The following is a 20,193-nucleotide window of genomic DNA, read 5'->3' as shown; positions in this document are numbered from 1 at the left end:
AGGTGATTCCGTGCTATTCGAAATACAGCAGAGCTTTCTCCTGGTGTCTTGACTAACATTCCGCCCCCTAACTAACCATCAGAAAAATATACAAAAGCAAAATGCTGCGCATGCTGGAAATCTGAAATAAAAACAGAAAATGCTGGAAATAGTCAGGTCAGGCAGCCTCTGTGGACCTTTCGAAAGGTCATCGTCCTGAAACGTTAACTCTGTTTCTCGCTCCACAACACGATGAGCCGAATGGCCTCCTTCTATGTCGTAAATTTCGAAAGGCTCAATTTTCATCAGTATTGGCGCCGTTTTTTTGGGGGAGTAAGCTGCTTTTTCTGGCCTAATTTAAAAATCGGCAGTTTCCCCAATCAATTTACACCAGCGTAACTCAGTTAGTTACGTTTTGTCTCAGTTAAGTTTTTTTTCCTCAAAAAGGGGGCATTACAGCCACCTACGCCAATTCTGGCCATTTAGGCAACTTTGGCCAGCTAATAGTTACTCCATTTCTACTTAGGCCAGCGTATGTGGCCTCTCGGAGAGTTAAAGAAATCGGCACAGGTAAGTGCAGCAGATGCCCGGACAGCAGCAGCAGGAAAGGTAAGAGAGAGGGGGAGAGAGAGAGAGGTGGGGAGAGGGAGAGGGGGTGGGGCCTTTCGGGTGTAGTTCGGTGCGGGGACTGCGAGGGAGGAGACCACTCAGCTGGGGCTAAGGGTGGGGGAGCAGACTGGGAGGCCACTTGGTCTGGGTTAGGGTGGGAGAGTGCACCGGCAACCACTTCGACCAGAGAGAGAGAGAGAGAGAGAGAGAGAGAGAGAGAGAGAGAGAGAGATTGGAGAATTGAATCGGTGGGGACCGAGAATGGGACTGGACCTGGACCGGCAAGCCCTTCCAGCAGGGTTGGAGGTGAGTTGCTCATATGTCTTTTTCAATTCTTGTGTTGGGAGCTGGCTGTATGTTTCACTTTGCAACCTCAGCTCGCACTGTGTCCCTGGTTACCACGGCAGCCCGATCTTTTTGCCGCAGATCAAGGCTCCGCCCCCAAAACTAAAGGTTGGGTTAAGACAGGCCAAAATAAAGAAATCCAACGGGGAAACTTTAGAATATTTTTTTGGCGTACTTGGGGCCCCAAAAAATCGGGCATAATTCTTCAAGTACTCCAAAAAAATGCTTTGGGGAAAATTGAGCCCCATGATTCTATGAAATGCAGACCTATCCTTTAGTCTTCCTTGTTTGGTAGCCAGAGGGCACAGATACAAGATATTTTGCAAAGAACCAGAGGGGGAGATGAGAACTTTTATTACGCAGCGAGTTGTTGCAATCTGGAATGCACTGCCTAAAAGGTGGAAGCAGATTCAATAATAACTAACAAAAAGGGAATTAATAAACTTGAAATGGGAAAAATACAGGATTATGGGGAAAGAGCAGGGGGAGTGGGACTAATTTTAATCGCTCTTTCAAAAGAGTCAGCAGAGGCATGATGGGCCGATGACATACTTCTGCGGTGTATGCTTCTATGATTCTTCCCTTTTCTCCAGACTATTATTTACATATAATTCTACTGTCTGGAATGATTCCATCCGAGCAGAGTAATACTGGATAGATGGCACTTACTAACTGAAACATTATACAGGCGTTATAGCAGAGGAGTCAATAAACAGCGGGCATAGATTTTAAATAATTGGTAGGAGGTTTAAGAGGAGATTTATTTTCATCCAGAGGGTGGTGGGGGTCTGGAACTCGCTGCCTGAAAGGGTGGGAGAGGCAGAAACCCTCACATTTAAAAAGTACTTGGGTGTGCACTTGAAGTGACAAAACCGACAGGGTTACGGAGCAAGAGCTGGAAAGTTGGATTAGGCTGGGTAGCTCATTGTCGTCCAGCGTGGACACGATGGGCCGAAATGGCCTCCTTCCGTGCCGTGAATTTCTATGGTTCTATGAACTGCAGACCTATCCTTTAGTCTTCCTATGATTCTATGTTACATCTCAGTCAGATCATTGGATGAGGTGTTGCAGTTTAACAATTGTCCTGCTCACGCGTTACACCCCGTTTTGTTTGTGTGAGGATTGCCGTTGCTTAATGTTTCCCTGTGGCGTCAGCCTTGGCTCAGTGGGTAGTAGCCTGTGAGCGACAAGGTCATTGGTTCAAGCCCCCAGTCCAGAGACATGAGCGCACAATCTAGACTGATACACGAGAGTATCACCGAGCAGCTGCCCTTCGAATGAGACATTGAGCCGAAGCCCAGTCTGCCTGCTCTGGTGGACGTTAAAGATTCCTCGTTGCCATTTGGAAAGGAGCAGGAAGAGTTCTCCCAGTGTCCTGGACAACATTCCTTCCTCAACCAACACGCCAAGAAACAGATTCACTCATCATTTAAGGGGAAGCCCGATAAGTACATGAGGGGAAAAGGAATCGGATATGTTGATGGAGTGAGATGAAGTAGCATGGGAGAAGGCTCGTGTGGAGCATTAACACCGGCACAGACCAGTTGGACCGAATGGCTCGGTTCCGTGCTGTAAACTCTATGTAATCGATTTGCTCTTTGTGGGATCTCCCTGTGCAAACTGGCTGTAGCATTTGCCCACCGAACAACAATGAATGCACTTTATAAGTCATTGATTGGCTATGAAATACTTTGGGATGTGAAGAATTGATGAGCTGCGATATAAATGCAAATTCTCTCAAACCATAAGCTGGCACAGTTCTAACGACTGATGATTGCTGTTCCACGACTGACCTGCAAGTGGCCACCACAATGAAAGGGAGATCAGGAGTTCAGCAATATCAGGTTTCACTCCAGGGAGATTGTATTGTGGGAACACTAGCTTTTTCCTGTTAAAATTTTCAGGGCTGGATTTTCCGGTGCTGACCTCCTCTGTTTTCACCCCGGAGGAGCGGCAATGGAAGCCGGTTTCGGCGGAGCATTACCGCCCGGTAGAGTTGAGCCAGTGTGCAACGCCCCTGGTTGCGACACCAGCTCGATTTTTGACTACCGCCCAACCTGTACGCCCCGCTGTGACCGCCTGTGAAAGCTGTACGGCTGCAGCAAGGTAAGTAATGCCGACCTCGGGTAAGTGCGATTGTTTTTTTATTTTGCGATTTATGTTGTGGCGACGTGGGCTATGTATTGGGAATACTTTTATCCGGGTTTTTTTTTCTCCCTCGGCCTCTCTCACAGTGCTCCCGGGCTGGCTCTTTGTGATTTCCGCATGCTCAGCCGGCCTAGCGCCCCGAGAGAGGTGTGCAACGCCTCCCTTAGTGCTCCGCCCCACACTCGGCCTAGCTGCCCAATTTTGCTGACCAAGGTGCAAAGTTCCCGGGCGCGAACTTTCCCGCGCCAAAATGACCAACACCGAAAATTCAGCCCGATGACTGCAACCCTTTGCACAGCTGAGAACCGACAAAGTTCACCCAACTGAGATAGTGGACTGACTGCAAGAGGTATGCAGTGCATGCGTCAATTACCGCACTGATCTGAGTATCGAATAAATGCACCAGCAATTCACCTGCAGCAAACCGTATTTGACTTCCACGTCGTAAAGCTTGTGACCTTTAATTTCCACAGGCACAGGAGTAGGGAGGTGGTCATAGCAGCCCAGGACGTTGGCTAAACTCGCAAAGACAGGCTCCGTGCAAAAGGCTAAACAGTCTCTGTGAAGAATAGTTAAGACGGGTTTATTCACAAATTAACAGCAGTTTAACAAATAAGCTAACCTTCGCTGATGGTCATGAAAAGTAAGCGATACATGTGTTACCTGGACTCTTCCAGTGGATGCTGCACCGTCAGCAGGCGTGGGTGCCTCAGCCTGGTCAGCTGCTGCACGCCTTTTCTGAGTGAATCAATAATGTGGTCCTTTTCAAATTTTTGGTACTTCTCGATTAGCTTTTTGTCAAAAACAAATACAGCCACTTCCTGCAACGAGAAAAGGAGATGAATAAGCCTCGATCGATTTTAGAGAGTTGAAAAATCTTTCTGTGCAGCAGGATTGATTCTGCGAGCACAGCTTGGCGTCCCAATTTGAGATTTTTTATCCACCGACAACCCTCCGAGATCTTGGAGCTCGTCCAATTCTGGACTCTTGCGCCCCCACGATTTCCTCCGTCCACCATTGGTGGCCGTGCATTCAATTGCTTGCGTCCCAAGCTCCAGAATTCCACAACAACAACAACTTGCATTTATATAGCATCTTTAAGGTAGTAAAAGTCCCAAGGGACTTCACTGGAGTACTACAAGTATTTACACCGAGCCACGTAAAAAGAAATTACGGCAGGTGACCAAAAGCTGGGCCAAAGAGGTCGGTTTTAAGGAACATCTTGAAGGAGGAAAGAGAGGTAGAGAGGCGAAGAGGATTAGGGAGGGAGTTCCAGAGCTTGGGGCTCAGGCAGCTGAAGGCACGGCCGCCGATGGTTGAGCGATTATAATCAGGGATGCTCAGGAGGGCAGAATTAGAGGAGCGCAGACATCTCGGGGAGTTGTGGGGCTGGAGGAGATTAGAGAGATAGGGAGGGGTGAGGGCCATGGAGGGATTTGAAAATAAGGATGAGAATTTTGAAATCGAGGCGTTGCTTAACCGGAAGCCAATGCAGGTCAGCGAGCACAGGGGGTGATGGGCGAATGGGACTTGATGCGAGTTCGGACACAGGCAGACGAATTTTGGATCACCTCTAGTTTATGTAGGGTAGAATGTGGGAGGCCAGGAGTGCGTTGGAATAGTCAAGTCTAGAGGTAACAAAGGCATGGATGAAGGTTTCAGCAGCAGATGAGCTGAGGCAAGGGGCGGATACGGGTGATGTTACGAGGTGGAAATAGGCGGTCTGAGTTATGCCGCAGATATGTGGTCAGAACTTAAATCCCTCCACCTCTCTCTCTTCCTTCCTTTAAGACGCTCCTTTAAACCTATCTCTTTCACCAAGTCATTGGTCACATGTCCTGCTATCTCCCATTACATGGCAAATTTTGTCTGATGACACTCCTGTGAAGTGCCTTCGGACGTTATACTACGTTAAAGGTGATTCATCTCTCAGAGGGTTGTAAATCTGTGGAATTCTCTGCCCCAGAGAGCTGTGAAGGCTGGGTCATTGAATATATTTATGGTGCAGACAGACAGATTTTTGAACGATAAAGGAGTCAATGGTTATGGGGAGCGGGCAGGAAAGTGGAGCTGAGCCCAAGATCAGATCAGCCACGATCTTATTGAATGGCGGAGCAGGCTCGAGGGGCCAAATGGTCGACTCTTTCTAATATTTCTTAGGTTCTTCTATAAATGCAAGTTGTTGCTGTAGCATTTAGGAAGAGTTTGAAATTGTCCGCTTCTCCCATGTTGTTCGGCAGAGATTTCACAAGTAGAGCCTCCGTGACAGCATTGCTACTGGGTGGTTCAGAGATCTTTTGATGTGCTAATATGATATGACAGGAAATCTTGCGGCCTAAACTATCAGTCAGGTTATAACCAGGGTAGCAATGTAACAACAATGAACCAATACCATAAGGCAATGATTTTTCCTTTTGTGCGCTGAAGCTGGTCATGCTTGGGGCACGACTAATGAGGACATCCTTGGAGCCACTAATTAATTCCCACGGGTTCTGCTTAATGCTGATGATTAAATTCCCAACGGGGAGTCCCAATTAACCAGTTTTAATTCTGATGGTTTTGCAAACAAAAACAAATCGAACAGCGTTACCCCCCCACTCCCCCTCCTCCCCCCAACCCCCCAGATAGGCAGAGAGAAAAGGTTATGGACTTCACTAAAAGATAGTCAGAGATGGGTGAACACAACTAAAAGCAACTGTAAACTAAAATTGCACAATTTTAAGGGCACTGATTGTAAAATGTGGTACTGGATTCAAACTAGACACTAGCTCACAGTTGGAATATGGTGTGAACATAAAAGACTTGCATTTCTATAGCACCTTTCATCACCTCACGATGTACCAAAGCGCTTTACAGCCAATGAAGTACTTTTGAAGTGTAGTCATTGTTGCAATGTAGGAAACACAGCAGCCAATTTGCGCACAGCAAGCTCCCACAAACAGCAATATGATAATGACTAGATAATCTGTGTTTTTTTTCGAAAGAGGTGTGGGTTGAGGGATAAATATTGGCCAGGACACCAGTGACAACTCGCCCACTCTTCTTCGAAATAGTGCCGTGGGATCATTTACGTCCAGGGCAGACGGGGCCTCGGTTTAACATCTCATCCGAAAGACGGCACCTCCGACAGTGCAGCACTCCCTCGGTACTACACTGGAGTGTCAGACTGGATTTTTGTGCTCAGGTCTCTGGAGTGGGACTGGAACCCACAACCTTCTGACCCAGAGGCGAGGGTGCTGCCCACTGAGCCACAGCTGACACGTACAGCAGATGGCCTACGCAATACCACCCATTTTGCACTATCCCAGAGTCCTTAGCTCGGGTTTCCTCAATAAATAAGTGAAGTTTGAGTGATTTTCATTGTGGTAGATAGCACCATTGTTGCCTCTTAATTTTTTTTGGTGCGCGGTCCCTTTAAATTTCCAGCGGCAGCAGCGGGTGAGCGGCCTGCGCGAGACCTCCCGATTGGCACACAACCGCGCACCTCAGGGGAAGCACTGGATAACGCTCTAAACCTCCTACACTAAAGCCACAAGTTAGCAGCCAAGAGCAAGTGAACAGGCGCCAGTGCTGCACAGGAGACATCTGCCAACTATCCAAGCTACCATCGATCAATAGAGGCTCCTGCACAGCCCAGACTGCCATGAGCTGCCTTGTCCCTTCTCCAGACACGACTGTCCACCATCTTAAAAACCCCATCAGCGAGAATAAGAACATAAGAAATAGGAGCAGGAGTCGACCAATTGGCCCCTCGAGCCTGCTCCGCCATTCAATAAGATCATGGCTGATCTGATCATGGACTCAGCTCCACTTCCCTGCCCGCTCCCCATAACCCTTCACTCCCTTATCGCTCAAAAATCTGTCTATCTCCACCTTAAATATATTCAATGACCCAGCCTCCACAGCTCTCTGGGGCAGAGAATTCCACAGATTTACAACCCTCAGAGAAGAAATTTCTCCTCATTTCAGCTTTAAATGGGCAGCCCCTTATTCTCAGACTATGTCCCCAAGTTTTAGTTTTCCCTATGAGTCGAAATATCATCTCTGCATCCACCTTGGCGAGCCCCCTCATTATCTTATGTTTCAATAAGATCACCTCTCATTCTGCTGAACTCCAATGTGTATAGGCCTAATCTACTCAACCTATCCTCATAAATCAACCCCCTCATCTCTGCAATCAACCTAATGAACCTTCTCTGAACAGCCTCCAATGCAAGTATATCCTTCCTTAAATACGGAGACCAAAACTGTACTCAGCACTCCAGGTGTGGCCTCACCAATACCCTGTACAATTGTAGCAGGACTTCTCTGCTTTGATACTCTATCCCCCTTGCAATAAAGGCCAACATTCCATTTGCCTTCCTGATTACTTGCTGTACCTGCATACTGACTTTAATAAGCATTCAATTCTCGGTGTCTTCGTGATCCAGTGTTGTGCTTTCGTGAGCTTCACTAAAAGTCTAAACATTGTAATTCAACAAGTGCTTCACTGATGCCCATTGATAAAAGAGCAATTTCCCCCAATACCAATTCAAAAATTGAACTGATCTTACTGCACTGTGTAACAAAATCTATTAAATATTAACTGCCATCGTGATTTAGCAGCTTTTCATATATCCAGCACATTCAGTTCTAACCAACCTTTGGACTGGAATTTATTTTACAAGTTAGAGGTACTTTGGTAATGTGCACCATGGAGACTCAAAGAGAGAAGAAGGAACTTGCATTTCTATAGCACCTCAGGATGCCCCCAATGCGCTTAAACAATCAATGAAATACTTTCGAAGTGTAGTTACTGTTGTAATGCAAGAAAGAGGCCAAGAGGATCTTTGACTTGAATCATGGAGTGGACCCAGGACATAGACAGTGAGTCACAGACTCAACAGCTGTGCAGATTGCAAAGTATAGGGTTTGGGGAACAACAACAAAAAAAATCGAGCTGTATATCGCAGCCTCTTTCACTCAGTGTAATGTTGCAGTGGGCAGCACTCTCGCCTCTGAGTCAGCAGCTTGTGGGTTCAAGTCCCACTCCAGAGTGTTGAAATCAAAAATCCAGGCTGACACTTACAGTGCAGTGCTGAGGGAGTGTCGCACTGTCAGAAGTGCTGTTTTTTTTGGGTGAAATGTTAAACCGAAGCCCCGTTTGCCCTTTCGGGTGGTTGCAAAAGATCCCATGACACTATTTCGAAGAAGAGCAGGGGAGTTCTCCCCGGTATCCTGGGGCATTATTTATCCCTCAAACAACATAAACAGATTGTCGGGGCATTATCACATTGCTGTTTGTGGGAGCTTGCTGTGCACAAACTGGCTACCGCGTTTCCTACATTACAACAGTGACTACACTCCAAAAGTACTTGATTGGCTGAAAAGTGCTTCGAGACGTCCGGTGGTCGTGAAAGGCGCTATATAAATGCAAGTTATTTCTTATTTTTAGCCTCACCAATGCCTTCATGTGCTTCAGCTGAACAATTAGTCCCATAAACCGACGTTATAGAAACATAGAAAATAGGTGCAGGAGTAGGCCATTCGGCCCTTCTAGCCTGCACCGCCATTCAATGAGTTCATGGCTGAACATTCAACTTCAGTACCCCATTCCTGCTTTCTCGCCATACCCCTTGATCCCCCTAGTAGTAAGGACCTCATCTAACTCTTTTTGAATATATTTAGTGAATTGGCCTCAACAACTTGCTGTGGTAGAGAATTCCACAGGTTCACCACTCTCTGGGTGAAGAAGTTCCTCCGCATCTCGGTCCTAAATGGCTTACCCCTTATCCTTAGACTGTGACCCCTGGTTCTGGACTTCCCCAACATTGGGAACATTCTTCCTGCATCTAACCTGTCTAACCCCGTCAGAATTTTAAATGTTTCTATGAGGTCCCCTCTCATTTTTCTGAACTCCAGTGAATACAAGCCCAGTTGATCCAGTCTTTCTTGATAGGTCAGTCCCGCCATCCTGGGAATCAGTCTCGTGAACCTTCGCTGCACTCCCTCAATAGCAAGAATGTCCTTCCTCAAGTTAGGAGACCAAAACTGTACACAATACTCCAGGTGTGGCCTCACCAATGCCCTGTACAACTGTAGCAACACCTCCCTGCCCCTGCACTCAAATCCCCTTGCTATGAAAGCCAATATGCCATTTGCTTTCTTAACCGCCTGCTGCACCTGCATGCCAACCTTCAATGACTGATGTACCACGACACCCAGGTCTCTTTGCACCTCCCCTTTTCCTAATCTGTCACCATTCAGATAATAGTCTGTCTCTCTGTTTTTACCACCAAAGTGGATAACCTCACATTTATCCACATTATACTTCTATATTGGAAAGCTTACATTTTGTGAACAGTTCTATTGCAGAATGGTCATGTTGAAGGGAATTTTTTACAATCCAGTTTGAGCATAAGCAAGCTTTGTGAGCCTCGCTACTGTGCTTTTCAGAAAGACAATTACTTGCTCAACAACAAATTTAAAAGTCATTTTCAGACACGCTGGGGTAGCTCCTAACTTTGTGCGACAGTGAGCCGGCAGCCTGTTTTACATCTCTCCCCATTTTTATTTCCATTTGAAGTCATTGAGATGTAAAGCAGACTGCCGCTCACTGTCAGCCGTTATCACAGAAATTTACAGTACGGAAGGAGGCCATTCGGCCCATCGTGTCTGCGCCGATGACAAAGAGCTAGCCAGCCTAATTCCACTTTCTCGTTTGTGGTCCGTAGCCCTGTAGGTTACGGCACTTCAAGTGCACATCCAAGTATTTTTTTAAATGCGGTGAGGGTTTCTGCCTCTACCACCCTTTCAGGAAGCGAGTTCCAGACCCCCACCACCCTCTGGGTGAAGAAATTTCCCCTCAAATCCCCTCTGAACCTCCTACCAATTACTTTAAATCTATGCCCCCTGGTTGTTGACCCTTCTGCTAAGAGAAATAGGTCCTTCCTATCCACTCTATCCAGGCCCCTCATAATTTTATACACCTCTATTAGATCACCCTCAGCCTCCTCTGTTCCAAAGAAAACAAACCCAGCCTGTTCAATCTTTCCTCATAGCTAAAATTCTCCAGTCCAGGCAACATCCACGTAAATCTCCTCTGTATCCTCTCTAATGTGATCACATCTTTCTTGTAATGTGGTGGCCAGACCTGCACGCAGTACTCTAGCTGTGGCCTAACCAGCGGTTTGTACAGTTCAGATATAACTCCCCTGCTCTTGTATTCTATGTCTTGGCTAATAAAGACAAGTATTCCATATGCCTTCTTCCTTCTTAACCACCTTATCTACCCGGCCTGCTACCTGCAGGGATCTGTGGACATGCACTCCAAGGTCCTTCTGTTCCTCTGCACTTCTCGGTGTCCTACCATTTAATATGTATTCCCTTGCCTTGTTAGCCCTCCCCAAATAGCAGGCAAAGTCGAGGGCTACTTCAGTGACTTTTCGGCCAATTGAGACTGACTTCCGAACGAGGACATTTGTACTACAGCAAAGTTTCCTTTCATTAAAGAAATAATTCAGCTTGGTTTATACCTCATACAGCTTTAAAAAAAATTAAATTCTAGTTTGAAGGAAACATTTACAAAAAAAATTAGTACCTGCTTGGTCGACTTCTTTACGCCATGAAAGACCTTCCAGGCCAATCCTGGCCCACCACTAGCTATGTGGCGCCCAACTTCAAACTCCCTTGTAACAGGGTTTCCCATCACTGCACTGGTAACATCCGCGGTTACCTTGGTAACAGTGCTCTTCAGTTTATGCAGCATGGACTCCATGGTTTCAGATGAATGGGTTACCTGCAGCAAGAGGGGGAGAACAGGCAATCAACAAAACAAAAACAACCTCCAGATTTTGCTCTTAGTTCCAGGGATGCGGTTGCCACCGGCGATGTTACACTGGGTTCAAGTCCCCCTCCAGGAAATTGAGCACATAAATAAATCTAGGCTGACACTCCCAGTGCAGTGCTGAGGGAGTGCTGCAACATTGGAGGAGCCGCATTTCGGATGAGACATTAAACCGAGGGCCCGTCTGCGCTCACAGGTGGACGTAAAAGATCCCAGGGCACTATTTCGAAGAAGAGCAGGGGAGTTATCCCTGGTGTCCTGGCCAATATTTATCCCTCAATCAACATAATAAAAAAAAAAACAGATTATCTGGTTATCACATTGCTGTGTGTGGGAGCTTGCTGTGCGCAAATTGGCTGCTGCGTTTCCCACATTACAACAGTGACTACATTTCAAAAGTACTTCATTGGCTGCAAAGCGCTTTGAGAGGTCTGGTGGTCGTGAAAGGCGCAATATAAATGCAAGTCTTTCTTTCTTTCAATGCCATTCCCTGGCTGCTCCGAGAAAGGTCAGGAAAGCTTCCTTCAGGGATTATTTTACAACCGAGTAACTTGTCTGGCCATTAAGAATCAACTGCGTTGTTGGTCAGATCCCGGTGGCAGGTTCCCATCCCTGAAGGCGATAAGTTGTGTTTTTGCGACAGTCTGGCAGCTTTCATCGAACCTTACGGCACAGGTGGCCATTCGGCCCATCGTGCCTGTGCCGGCTCTTTGAAAGAGCGATCCGATTAGTCCCACGCCCCCTGCTCTTTCCCCACAGCCCTGAAGATCTTTCGTCAGGTATTTATCCAACTCCCTTTTGAAAGTTACTCTTCAATCTGCTTCCACCGCCCTTTCACGCAGTTGTCACTATTTTCCTGGTGCCAGCCGACAGATCACCGGATTTATTGAATACTGTTTCACAACCTGCCCTGGTGAGATTTGAACTCAACACCCCTTGGATTTCTTGGCCAGACCAGCCACTACAACACTGTACCTGAGATTATTCATTCGTTCAAAAGGGTCTTGTCTGATGTCTAAAAAAAACAAGTAATCGATACTGTTTTTACTTATTTCTGCTTTAGATTTGAAATTCAATGTAATTAAAGGTAACACTTCAAAAAAATCAAACGAACATCACCTTTAGGAATCTAGAACATTTATTTTGACAGATTTTTTTTTCTTAAAGGGTATAAATTCAGAGTTGGTTTCTCTATTAGAGTTATTGGCTTTTTAAAATAAAAAGATTTTCCTGAAATTTTAATCGCTCCACCATTGGTGGCCGGGCCTTAGCCACCTAGGCCTCAGGCTCTGGAATTCCCTCCCTAAATCTCTCCACCTCTCTTTCCTTCTTTATTACCTCTAGACGTGACTATTCCAACTCACTCCTGGCTGGCCTCCCACATTCAACCCTACGTAAACTAGAGGTGATCCAAAACTCGGCTGCCCATGTCCTAACTCGCACCAAGTCCCGCTCACCCATCACCCCCTGTGCACGCTGACCGACATTGGCTTCCAGTTTAGCAACACCTAGATTTCAAAATTCTCATCCTTATGTTCAAATCCCTCCATGGCCTCACCCCTCCCTATCTCTGTAATCTCCTCCAGCCCTACAACACCCCGAGATGTCTGCGCTCCTCTAATTCTGCCCTCTTGAGCATCCCTGATTATAATCGCTCAACCATTGGTGGCCGTGCCTTAGAAACATAGAAAATAGGTGCAGCAGTAGGCCATTCGGCCCTTCGAGCCTGCACCGCCATTCAATGAGTTCATGGCTGAACATGCAACTTCAGTACCCCATTCCTGCTTTCTCACCATACCCCTTCCCTTGATCCCCTTAGTAGTAAGGACGACATCTAACACCTTTTTGAATATATTTAGTGAATTGGCCTCAACAACTTCCTGTGGTAGAGAATTCCACAGGTTCACCACTCTCTGGGTGAAGAAGTTTCTCGTCATCTCGGTCCTAAATGACTTACCCCTTATCCTTAGACTGTGACCCCTGGTTCTGGACTTCCCCAACATTGAGAACATTCTTCCTGCATTTAACCTGTCTAAACCCATCAGAATTTTAAACGTTTCTATGAGATCCCCTCTCATTCTTCTGAACTCCAGTGAATACAAGCCCAGTTGATCCAGTCTTTCTTGATAGGTCAGTCCCGCCATCCTGGGAATCAGTCTGGTGAACCTTCGCTGCACTCCCTCAATAGCAAGAATGTCCTTCCTCAGGTTAGGAGACCAAAACTGTACACAATACTCCAGGTGTGGCCTCACCAATGCCCTGTACAACTGTAGCAACACCTCCCTGCCCCTGTACTCAAATCCCCTCGCTATGAAGGCCAATATGCCATTTGCTTTCTTAACCGCCTGCTGTACCTGCATGCCAACCTTTAATGACTGATGTGCCATGATACCCAGGTCTCGTTGCACCTCCCCTTTTCCTAATCTGTCACCATTCAGATAATAGTCTGTCTCTCTGTTTTTACCACCAAAGTGGATAACCTCACATTTATCCACATTATACTTCATCTGCCATGCATTTGCCCACTCACCTAACCTATCCAAGTCACTCTGCAGCCTCATAGCATCCTCCTCGCAGCTCACACTGCCACCTATCTTAGTGTCATCCGCAAATTTGGAGATAGTACATTTAATCCCCTCATCTAAATCATTAATGTACAGTGCAAACAGCTGGGGCCCCAGCACAGAACCTTGCGGTACCCCACTAGTCACCGCCTGCCATTCTGAAAAGTCCCCATTTACTCCTACTCTTTGCTTCCTGTCTGACAACCACTTCTCAATCCATGTCAGCACACTACCCCCAATCCCATGTGCTTTAACTTTGCACATTAATCTCTTGTGTGGGACCTTGTCGAAAGCCTTCTGAAAGTCCAAATATACCACATCAACTGGTTCTCCCTTGTCCACTCTACTGGAAACATCCTCAAAAAATTCTAGAAGATTTGTCAAGCATGATTTCCTTTTCACAAATCCATGCTGACTTGGACCTATCATGTCATCTCTTTCCAAATGCGCTGCTATGACATCCTTAATAATTGATTCCATCATCTTACCCACGACCGATGTCAGGCTGACCGGTCTATAATTCCGTTTTCTCTCTCCCTCCTTTTTTAAAAAGTGGGGTAACATTGGCTACCCTCCACTCGATAGGAACTGATCCAGAGTCAATGGAATGTTGGAAAATGACTGTCAATGCATCTGCTATTTCCAAGGCCACCTCCTTAAGTACTCTGGGATGCAGTCCATCAAGCCCTGGGGATTTATCGGCCTTCAACCCCATTATTTTCCCCAACACAATTTCCCGACTAAGAAGGATTTCCTTCAGTTCCTCCTCTTTACTAGACCCTCTGACCCCTCTTATATCCGGAAGGTTGTTAATGACCTCCTTAGTGAATACCGAACCAAAGTACTTGTTTAATTGGTCCGCCATTTCTTTATTCCCTGTTATGACTTCCCCTGATTCTGATTGCAGGGGACCTATGTTTGTTTTTACTAACCTTTTTCTCTTTACATATCTTTAGAAACTTTTGCAATCCGTCTTAATGTTCCCTGCAAGCTTCTTCTCGTACTCCATTTTCCCTGCCCTAATCAAACCCTTTGTCCTCCTCTGCTGAGTTCTAAATTTCTTCCAGTCTCCGGGTTCACTGCTATTTCTGGCCAATTTGTATGCCACTTTCTGGGCTTTAATACTATCCCTGATTTCCCTTGATAGCCACGGTTGAGCCACCTTCCCTTTTTTATTTTTACGACAGACAGGAATGTATAATTGTTGTAGTTCATCCATGCGGTCTCTAAATGTCTGCCATTGCCCATCCACAATCAACCCCTTAAGTATCATTCGCCAATCAATCCTAGCCAATTCACGCCTCATACCTTCAAAGTTACCCTTCTTTAAGTTCTGGACCTTGGTCTCTGAATTAACTGTTTCATTCTCCATCCTAATGCAGAATTCCACCATATTATGGTCACTCTTCCCCAAGGGGCCTCGCACAACGGGATTGCTAATTAATCCTCTCTCATTACACAACACCCAATCTAAGATGGCCTCCCCCCTAGTTGGTTCCTCGACATATTGGTCTCGAAAACCATCCCTTATGCACTCCAAGAAATCCTCCTCCACCGTATTGCTTCAAGTTTGGTTAGTCCAATCTATGTGCATATTAAAGTCACCCATTATAACTGCTGCACCCTTATTGCATGCACCCCTAATTTCCTGTTTGATGCCCTCCCCAACATCACTACTACTGTTTGGAGGTCTGTACACAACTCCCAATAACGTTTTTTGCCCTTTGGTGTTCTGCAGCTCTACCCATATAGATTCCACATCATCCAAGCTAATGTCCTTCCTAACTATTGCATTAATCTCCTCTTTAACCAGCAATGCTACCCCACCTCCTTTTCCTTTTATTCTATCCTTCCTGAATGTTGAATATCCTTGGATGTTGAGTTCCCAGCCCTGATCATCCTGGAACCATGTCTCCGTAATCCCAATCACATCATATTTGTTAACATCTATGTGCACAGTTAATTCATCCACCTTATTATGGATTCTCCTTGCATTAAGACACAAAGCCTTCAGGCTTGTTTTTTTAACACCCTTTGTCCTTTTAGAATTTTGCTGTACAGTGGCCCTTTTTGTTTTTTGTCTTGGGTTTCTCTGCCCTCCACTTTTCCTCATCTCCTTTCTGTCTTTTGTTTTTTTCTCCTTTTTGTTTCCCTCTGTCTCCCTGCATTGGTTCCCATCCCCCTGCCATATTAGTTTAACTCCTCCCCTACAGCACTAGCAAACACTCTCCCTAGGACATTGGTTCCGGTCCTGCCCAGGTGCAGACCGTCCGGTACTGGTCCCACCTCCCCCAGAACCGGTTCCAATGCCCCAGGAATTTGAATCCCTCCCTGCTGCACCACTGTTCAAGCCACATATTCATATGCGCTATCCTTCGATTCTTACTCTGACTAGCACATGGCACTGGTAGCAATCCTGAGATTACTACTTTTGAGGTCCTACTTTTTAATTTAGCTCCTAGCTCCTTAAATTCGTTTCGTAGGACCTCATCCCTTTTTTTACCTATGTCGTTGGTACCAATGTGCACCACGACAACTGGCTGTTCTCCTTCCCTTTTTAGAATGTCCTGCACCCGCTCCGAGACATCCTTGACCCTTGCACCAGGGAGGCAACATACCATCCTGGAGTCTCGGTTGAGGCCGCAGAAACGCCTATCTATTCCCCTTACAATTGAATCCCCTATCACTATCGCTCTCCCACTCTTTTTCCCGCCCTCCTGTGCAACAGAGCCAGCCACAGTGCCATGAACCTGGCCGCTGCTGCCCTCCCCCGATGAGTCATCCCCCCAACAGCACTCAAAGCAGTGTATCTGTTTTGCAGGGGGATAACCACAGGGGACCCCTGCACCATCCCCCTTGCACTACTCTTCCTGCTAGTCTTCCATTCCCTATCCGGCTGTGGACCCTTCACCTGCGGTAAGACCAACTCGCTACACGTGCTACTCACGTCATTCTCAGCATTGTGGATGCTCCAGAGTGAATCCACCCTCAGCTCCAACTCCGCAACGCGGTCCGTCAGGAGCTGGAGGCGGACACACTTCCCGCACACATAGTCGTCAGGGACACTGGAGTCGTCCCTGAGTTCTCACATGGTACAGGAGGAGCATAACACGCGACCGAGCTGTCCTGTCATGACTTAACCCTTAGATAGGCAACAACAATGCTAAACTTTACTCACTGTTATAGAAGAGAAAAAAGAAAAACTACTCACCAATCACCAGCCAATCACCCACCCCCTTGGCTGTGACGTCACCCTTCTGTTTCTTTCTACTTCTTTTTTGCCTTCTCCCTGTAGCTGCACAAGCCACGCCTCACCAACCCCGGACTCGCGCTGCTCCAACTGCTGCCACCTCACTCTCCCGCTGAGCCTTTTATAGGCCTCACCAACCCCGGACTCATGCTGCTCCAACTGCCTGGGCCCCAAGCTCTGGAATTCCCTCTCTAAACCTCTCCGCCGCTCTTTCCTCCTTCAAGACGCTCCTTAAAACCTACCTCTTTGACTAAACTTTTGGCCACCCTGTGCTTATTTCTACTTATGCGGCTCAAATTTTGAAATCTCATAATACTCCTGTGAAGTGCCTGGGGACGTTTCACTACGTTAGAAGCGCTATATAAATACAAGTTGTTGTTGTGAAGACACTCCTTAAAACCTACTTCTTTGACCAAGCTTTTAGTCACCTGTCTTAGAAACATAGAAAATAGGAGCAGTAGTAGGCCATTCGGCCCTTCAATATCATGGCTGATCCTCTATCTCAACATAATATTCCCGCTTTTTCCCCATACCCCTTGATGTCTTTTGTTTCTAGAAATCTATCTATCTCCCTCTTAAATATATTCAGTGACTTGGCCTCCACAGCCTTCTGTGGTCGAGAATTCCACAGGTTCACCACCCTCTGAGTGAAAACATTTCTCCTCATCTCGGTCCTAAATTTCCTCCCCCGTATCCTGAGACTGTGACCCCTTGTTCTAGCCTTCCCAGCTTAAACTCCTCATGTGGCTCAGCGTCAAATTTTACATAGAAACATAGAAATTTGCAGCGCAGAAGGCGGCCATTTCGGCCCATCGTGTCCGCGCCTTGTTTGATGACGCTGCTGTGAAGCATCTTGGAACGTTTACTGCGTTAACGGCACTGTATCAATGGAAGTTGCAACATGCAGTCCCATTCAGAGCATAATTACTGCTGTTACTTGTTTTAACCAAAGTGCACCACCTCACATCGACCGACGGTGCTTTCCTGATCCTGCTTCCTGTCCGCCCACAAAGCTGCTGGAAGATACGGGTCTCAGGTGAAAGCGGGTTCAGGGCCGGCTTGGGATGCTCTCCAAAGCCGACACCCAACGTCTAAACCGCAAGGCGGAGAATGCTTACTCGGGCCGATTCTGCCCAAGGATCCGTAAAGCAGCCCGGGTAACCATCCCTGAGAAACCACAGCACTGCTGTATTTTCAGATTGCACAATCCAAAGCACAGCCCGTGCAACCTGTTCAATCCTGATTCCTGGCAAACCAGCTCTCCAAGCCCAGGCAATTCCAGTCCTATGTGTGTATATATTACGTACTCACCGCTTTGTCCTGTTTGGAAGAACGGCTCGTGCTTCGTACAACAACATCTTGTATTTAGATAACGCCTTTAACGTAGTAAAACATCGCAAGGCGCGTCAGTGGAGCAATTGGCAAACATAATTTTGACACTGAGCCGCATAAGGAGATACAGGACAGCTTGGTCAAAGAGGAAGGCTTTAAGGAGCATCTTAAAGGAAGAGAGCGAGGTGGAAGGACGGAGAGGTATCGGGATGGAATTCCAGAGCTGAGGACCCAGGCAGCTGAAGGCACGACAGCCAATGGAGGAGCGATGGAATTTGGCGATGCACAAGAGGGCAGAATTGGGGGAGTGCAGAGATCGCAGAGGGTTGTGGGCAGATAAATCTCAAATTAGAACCCCCACGATCTGTTTCTTTGAATCAATCATAAAGCACAGGAGGCGACCATTCGGCCCATCGCGCCTCTGCCAGCTCTTTGAAAGAGCGATCCGGATCGTCCCGCGGCCCCACCACCCCACTCTGGCCCCATAATCAGCAGACCGATTCGAAAAAACGTGAACCTTATGATTTCAACTCTCCACCGAGACTCGCTGGTACATAAGAAGATAAGAACTAGGAGCAGGAGTCGGCCACCTGGCCCCTCGAGCCTGCTCCGCCATTCAATAAGATCGTGGCTGATCTGATCATGGGCTCAGCTCCACTTCCCCGCCCATCCGCTCCCCATAACCCTTTACTCCCTCTGCCCGGGCGACAAAGACAAAAAGCTCCAACTCTTCTGACGCGCTGCAACTTCCAGAGATTGGCTGGAAAGTGGGACACCTCTCACCAACACAGACACCACTTCTGACTTATCGCTGGTTGCCACGGCGATGGAGATTTGCTATTCTCATCAAGAAGTAGCTTTGACCTGCAACACTCGCAAAGTTTCCCGACCCGAGGCACAAACCCGCCCCTGCTTTTCACAAACGCTTTCGGCTTTTCGCACCTTCTGTTGGCACTTACGATATTTGGTATTTGCAACGTTTTATTGATCTCTTGAGCCCCATTTATCTGCAGCTGGAGCAGAAATAGATTTTAAAGACGCCCTTTGATATATTGACTCAGTTTGTTAAGCAATTCCATGTGTTGACTCACACAACAATGAAGTATGTGCTGTTTGCCAGTCCATCAGCTCCAGGTAAGGTTTAACTTTCTGAAAAGCCCTGGTAAATACCGCTTTCTGCACTGACCTTCAAAAACTTCAGGACAGATGCAAGTAAAGGAAAATTTGCATCCTTCAAAACGAATATAAGCAATTAGCTGGCTTTTGCACAAAAACATTTTACCTCTCAAACTGACCCCAGCGTCACTTCCCCACCCGACCCGTCCCCCGACATTGCTTCCCCCCCCAGACCGGCTCCCAACATCGCTTACCCCACCCCCAGACCCACTCCCCAACTTCGCTTCCCCCCCAGACCCGCTCCCGACATCGCTTCCCCCCCCAGACCCGCTCCCAACATCGCTTCCCCCCCAGACCAGCTCCCGACATCGCTTCCCCCCCCCCAGACCCGCTCCGAACATCGCTTCCCCCCCAGACCAGCTCCCGACATCGCTTCCCCCCCCCAGACCCGCTCCCCAACATCGCTTCCCCCCCAGACCAGCCCTCCGACATCGCTTCCCCCCAGACCAGCCCCCCGACATTGCTTCCCCCCCAGACCCGCTCCCAGACATCACTTCCCCCCCCAGACCAGCCCCCCGACATCGCTTCCCCCCCAGACCCACTCTCAGACATTGCTTCTCTCCCCCTGCCCAGGCTGACCCCCTAACAACACTTCACCCCCTTGCACAAAAGCAAAATGGTGCTGCAGCAAGCAGAGCCGACAATGTGAATTGCAGACAATGTGAACACCGGCGAGGTATTCTTTCAAACTAGGTCATCTTGTTATGACACAAACAAATGACACAGCCAATGTGCCTTGGCTCAGTTGGAGCTCACTTGCCTCTGAGTCAGAACCTTGTGGGATCAAATCCAGAGACTTTGAGGATGTAACCCAGGCTGAGGTTTCAGTGCAGTACTGAGGGTGTGCTGCGCTGTCGGAGGTGCCGTCTTTGGGCTGAGACATTTAACCGAGGCCCCATCTGCCCTCTCGGGCGGATGTAAAAGATCCCATGCGCTATTCAAAGAAGAGCAGGGAGTTCTCCCAG

General features: G+C 47.4%; 1 protein-coding gene across 1 annotated transcript in view; it reads right to left on the bottom strand.

Annotated features, from left to right (window-relative positions):
* Nucleotides 1–20,193, bottom strand: part of scyl2 (SCY1 like pseudokinase 2) — an 84,653-nt gene that overhangs the window by 53,148 nt on the left and 11,312 nt on the right. The window contains exons 2-4 of the mRNA XM_070900121.1: nt 10,661–10,858; nt 3,745–3,902; nt 3,496–3,640 (exon numbers count right to left, since the gene is read on the bottom strand). Of these exons, the coding sequence (XP_070756222.1) occupies nt 3,496–3,640; nt 3,745–3,902; nt 10,661–10,837 (480 nt within the window). The 5' untranslated portion in view covers nt 10,838–10,858. The remainder of the gene's footprint in view (nt 1–3,495; nt 3,641–3,744; nt 3,903–10,660; nt 10,859–20,193) is intronic.

This window comes from Pristiophorus japonicus, chromosome 15 (assembly GCF_044704955.1).
Source record: "Pristiophorus japonicus isolate sPriJap1 chromosome 15, sPriJap1.hap1, whole genome shotgun sequence".
Classification (NCBI taxonomy): Eukaryota; Metazoa; Chordata; class Chondrichthyes; family Pristiophoridae; genus Pristiophorus; species Pristiophorus japonicus.
This window is presented reverse-complemented; position numbering and strand designations above follow the sequence as displayed.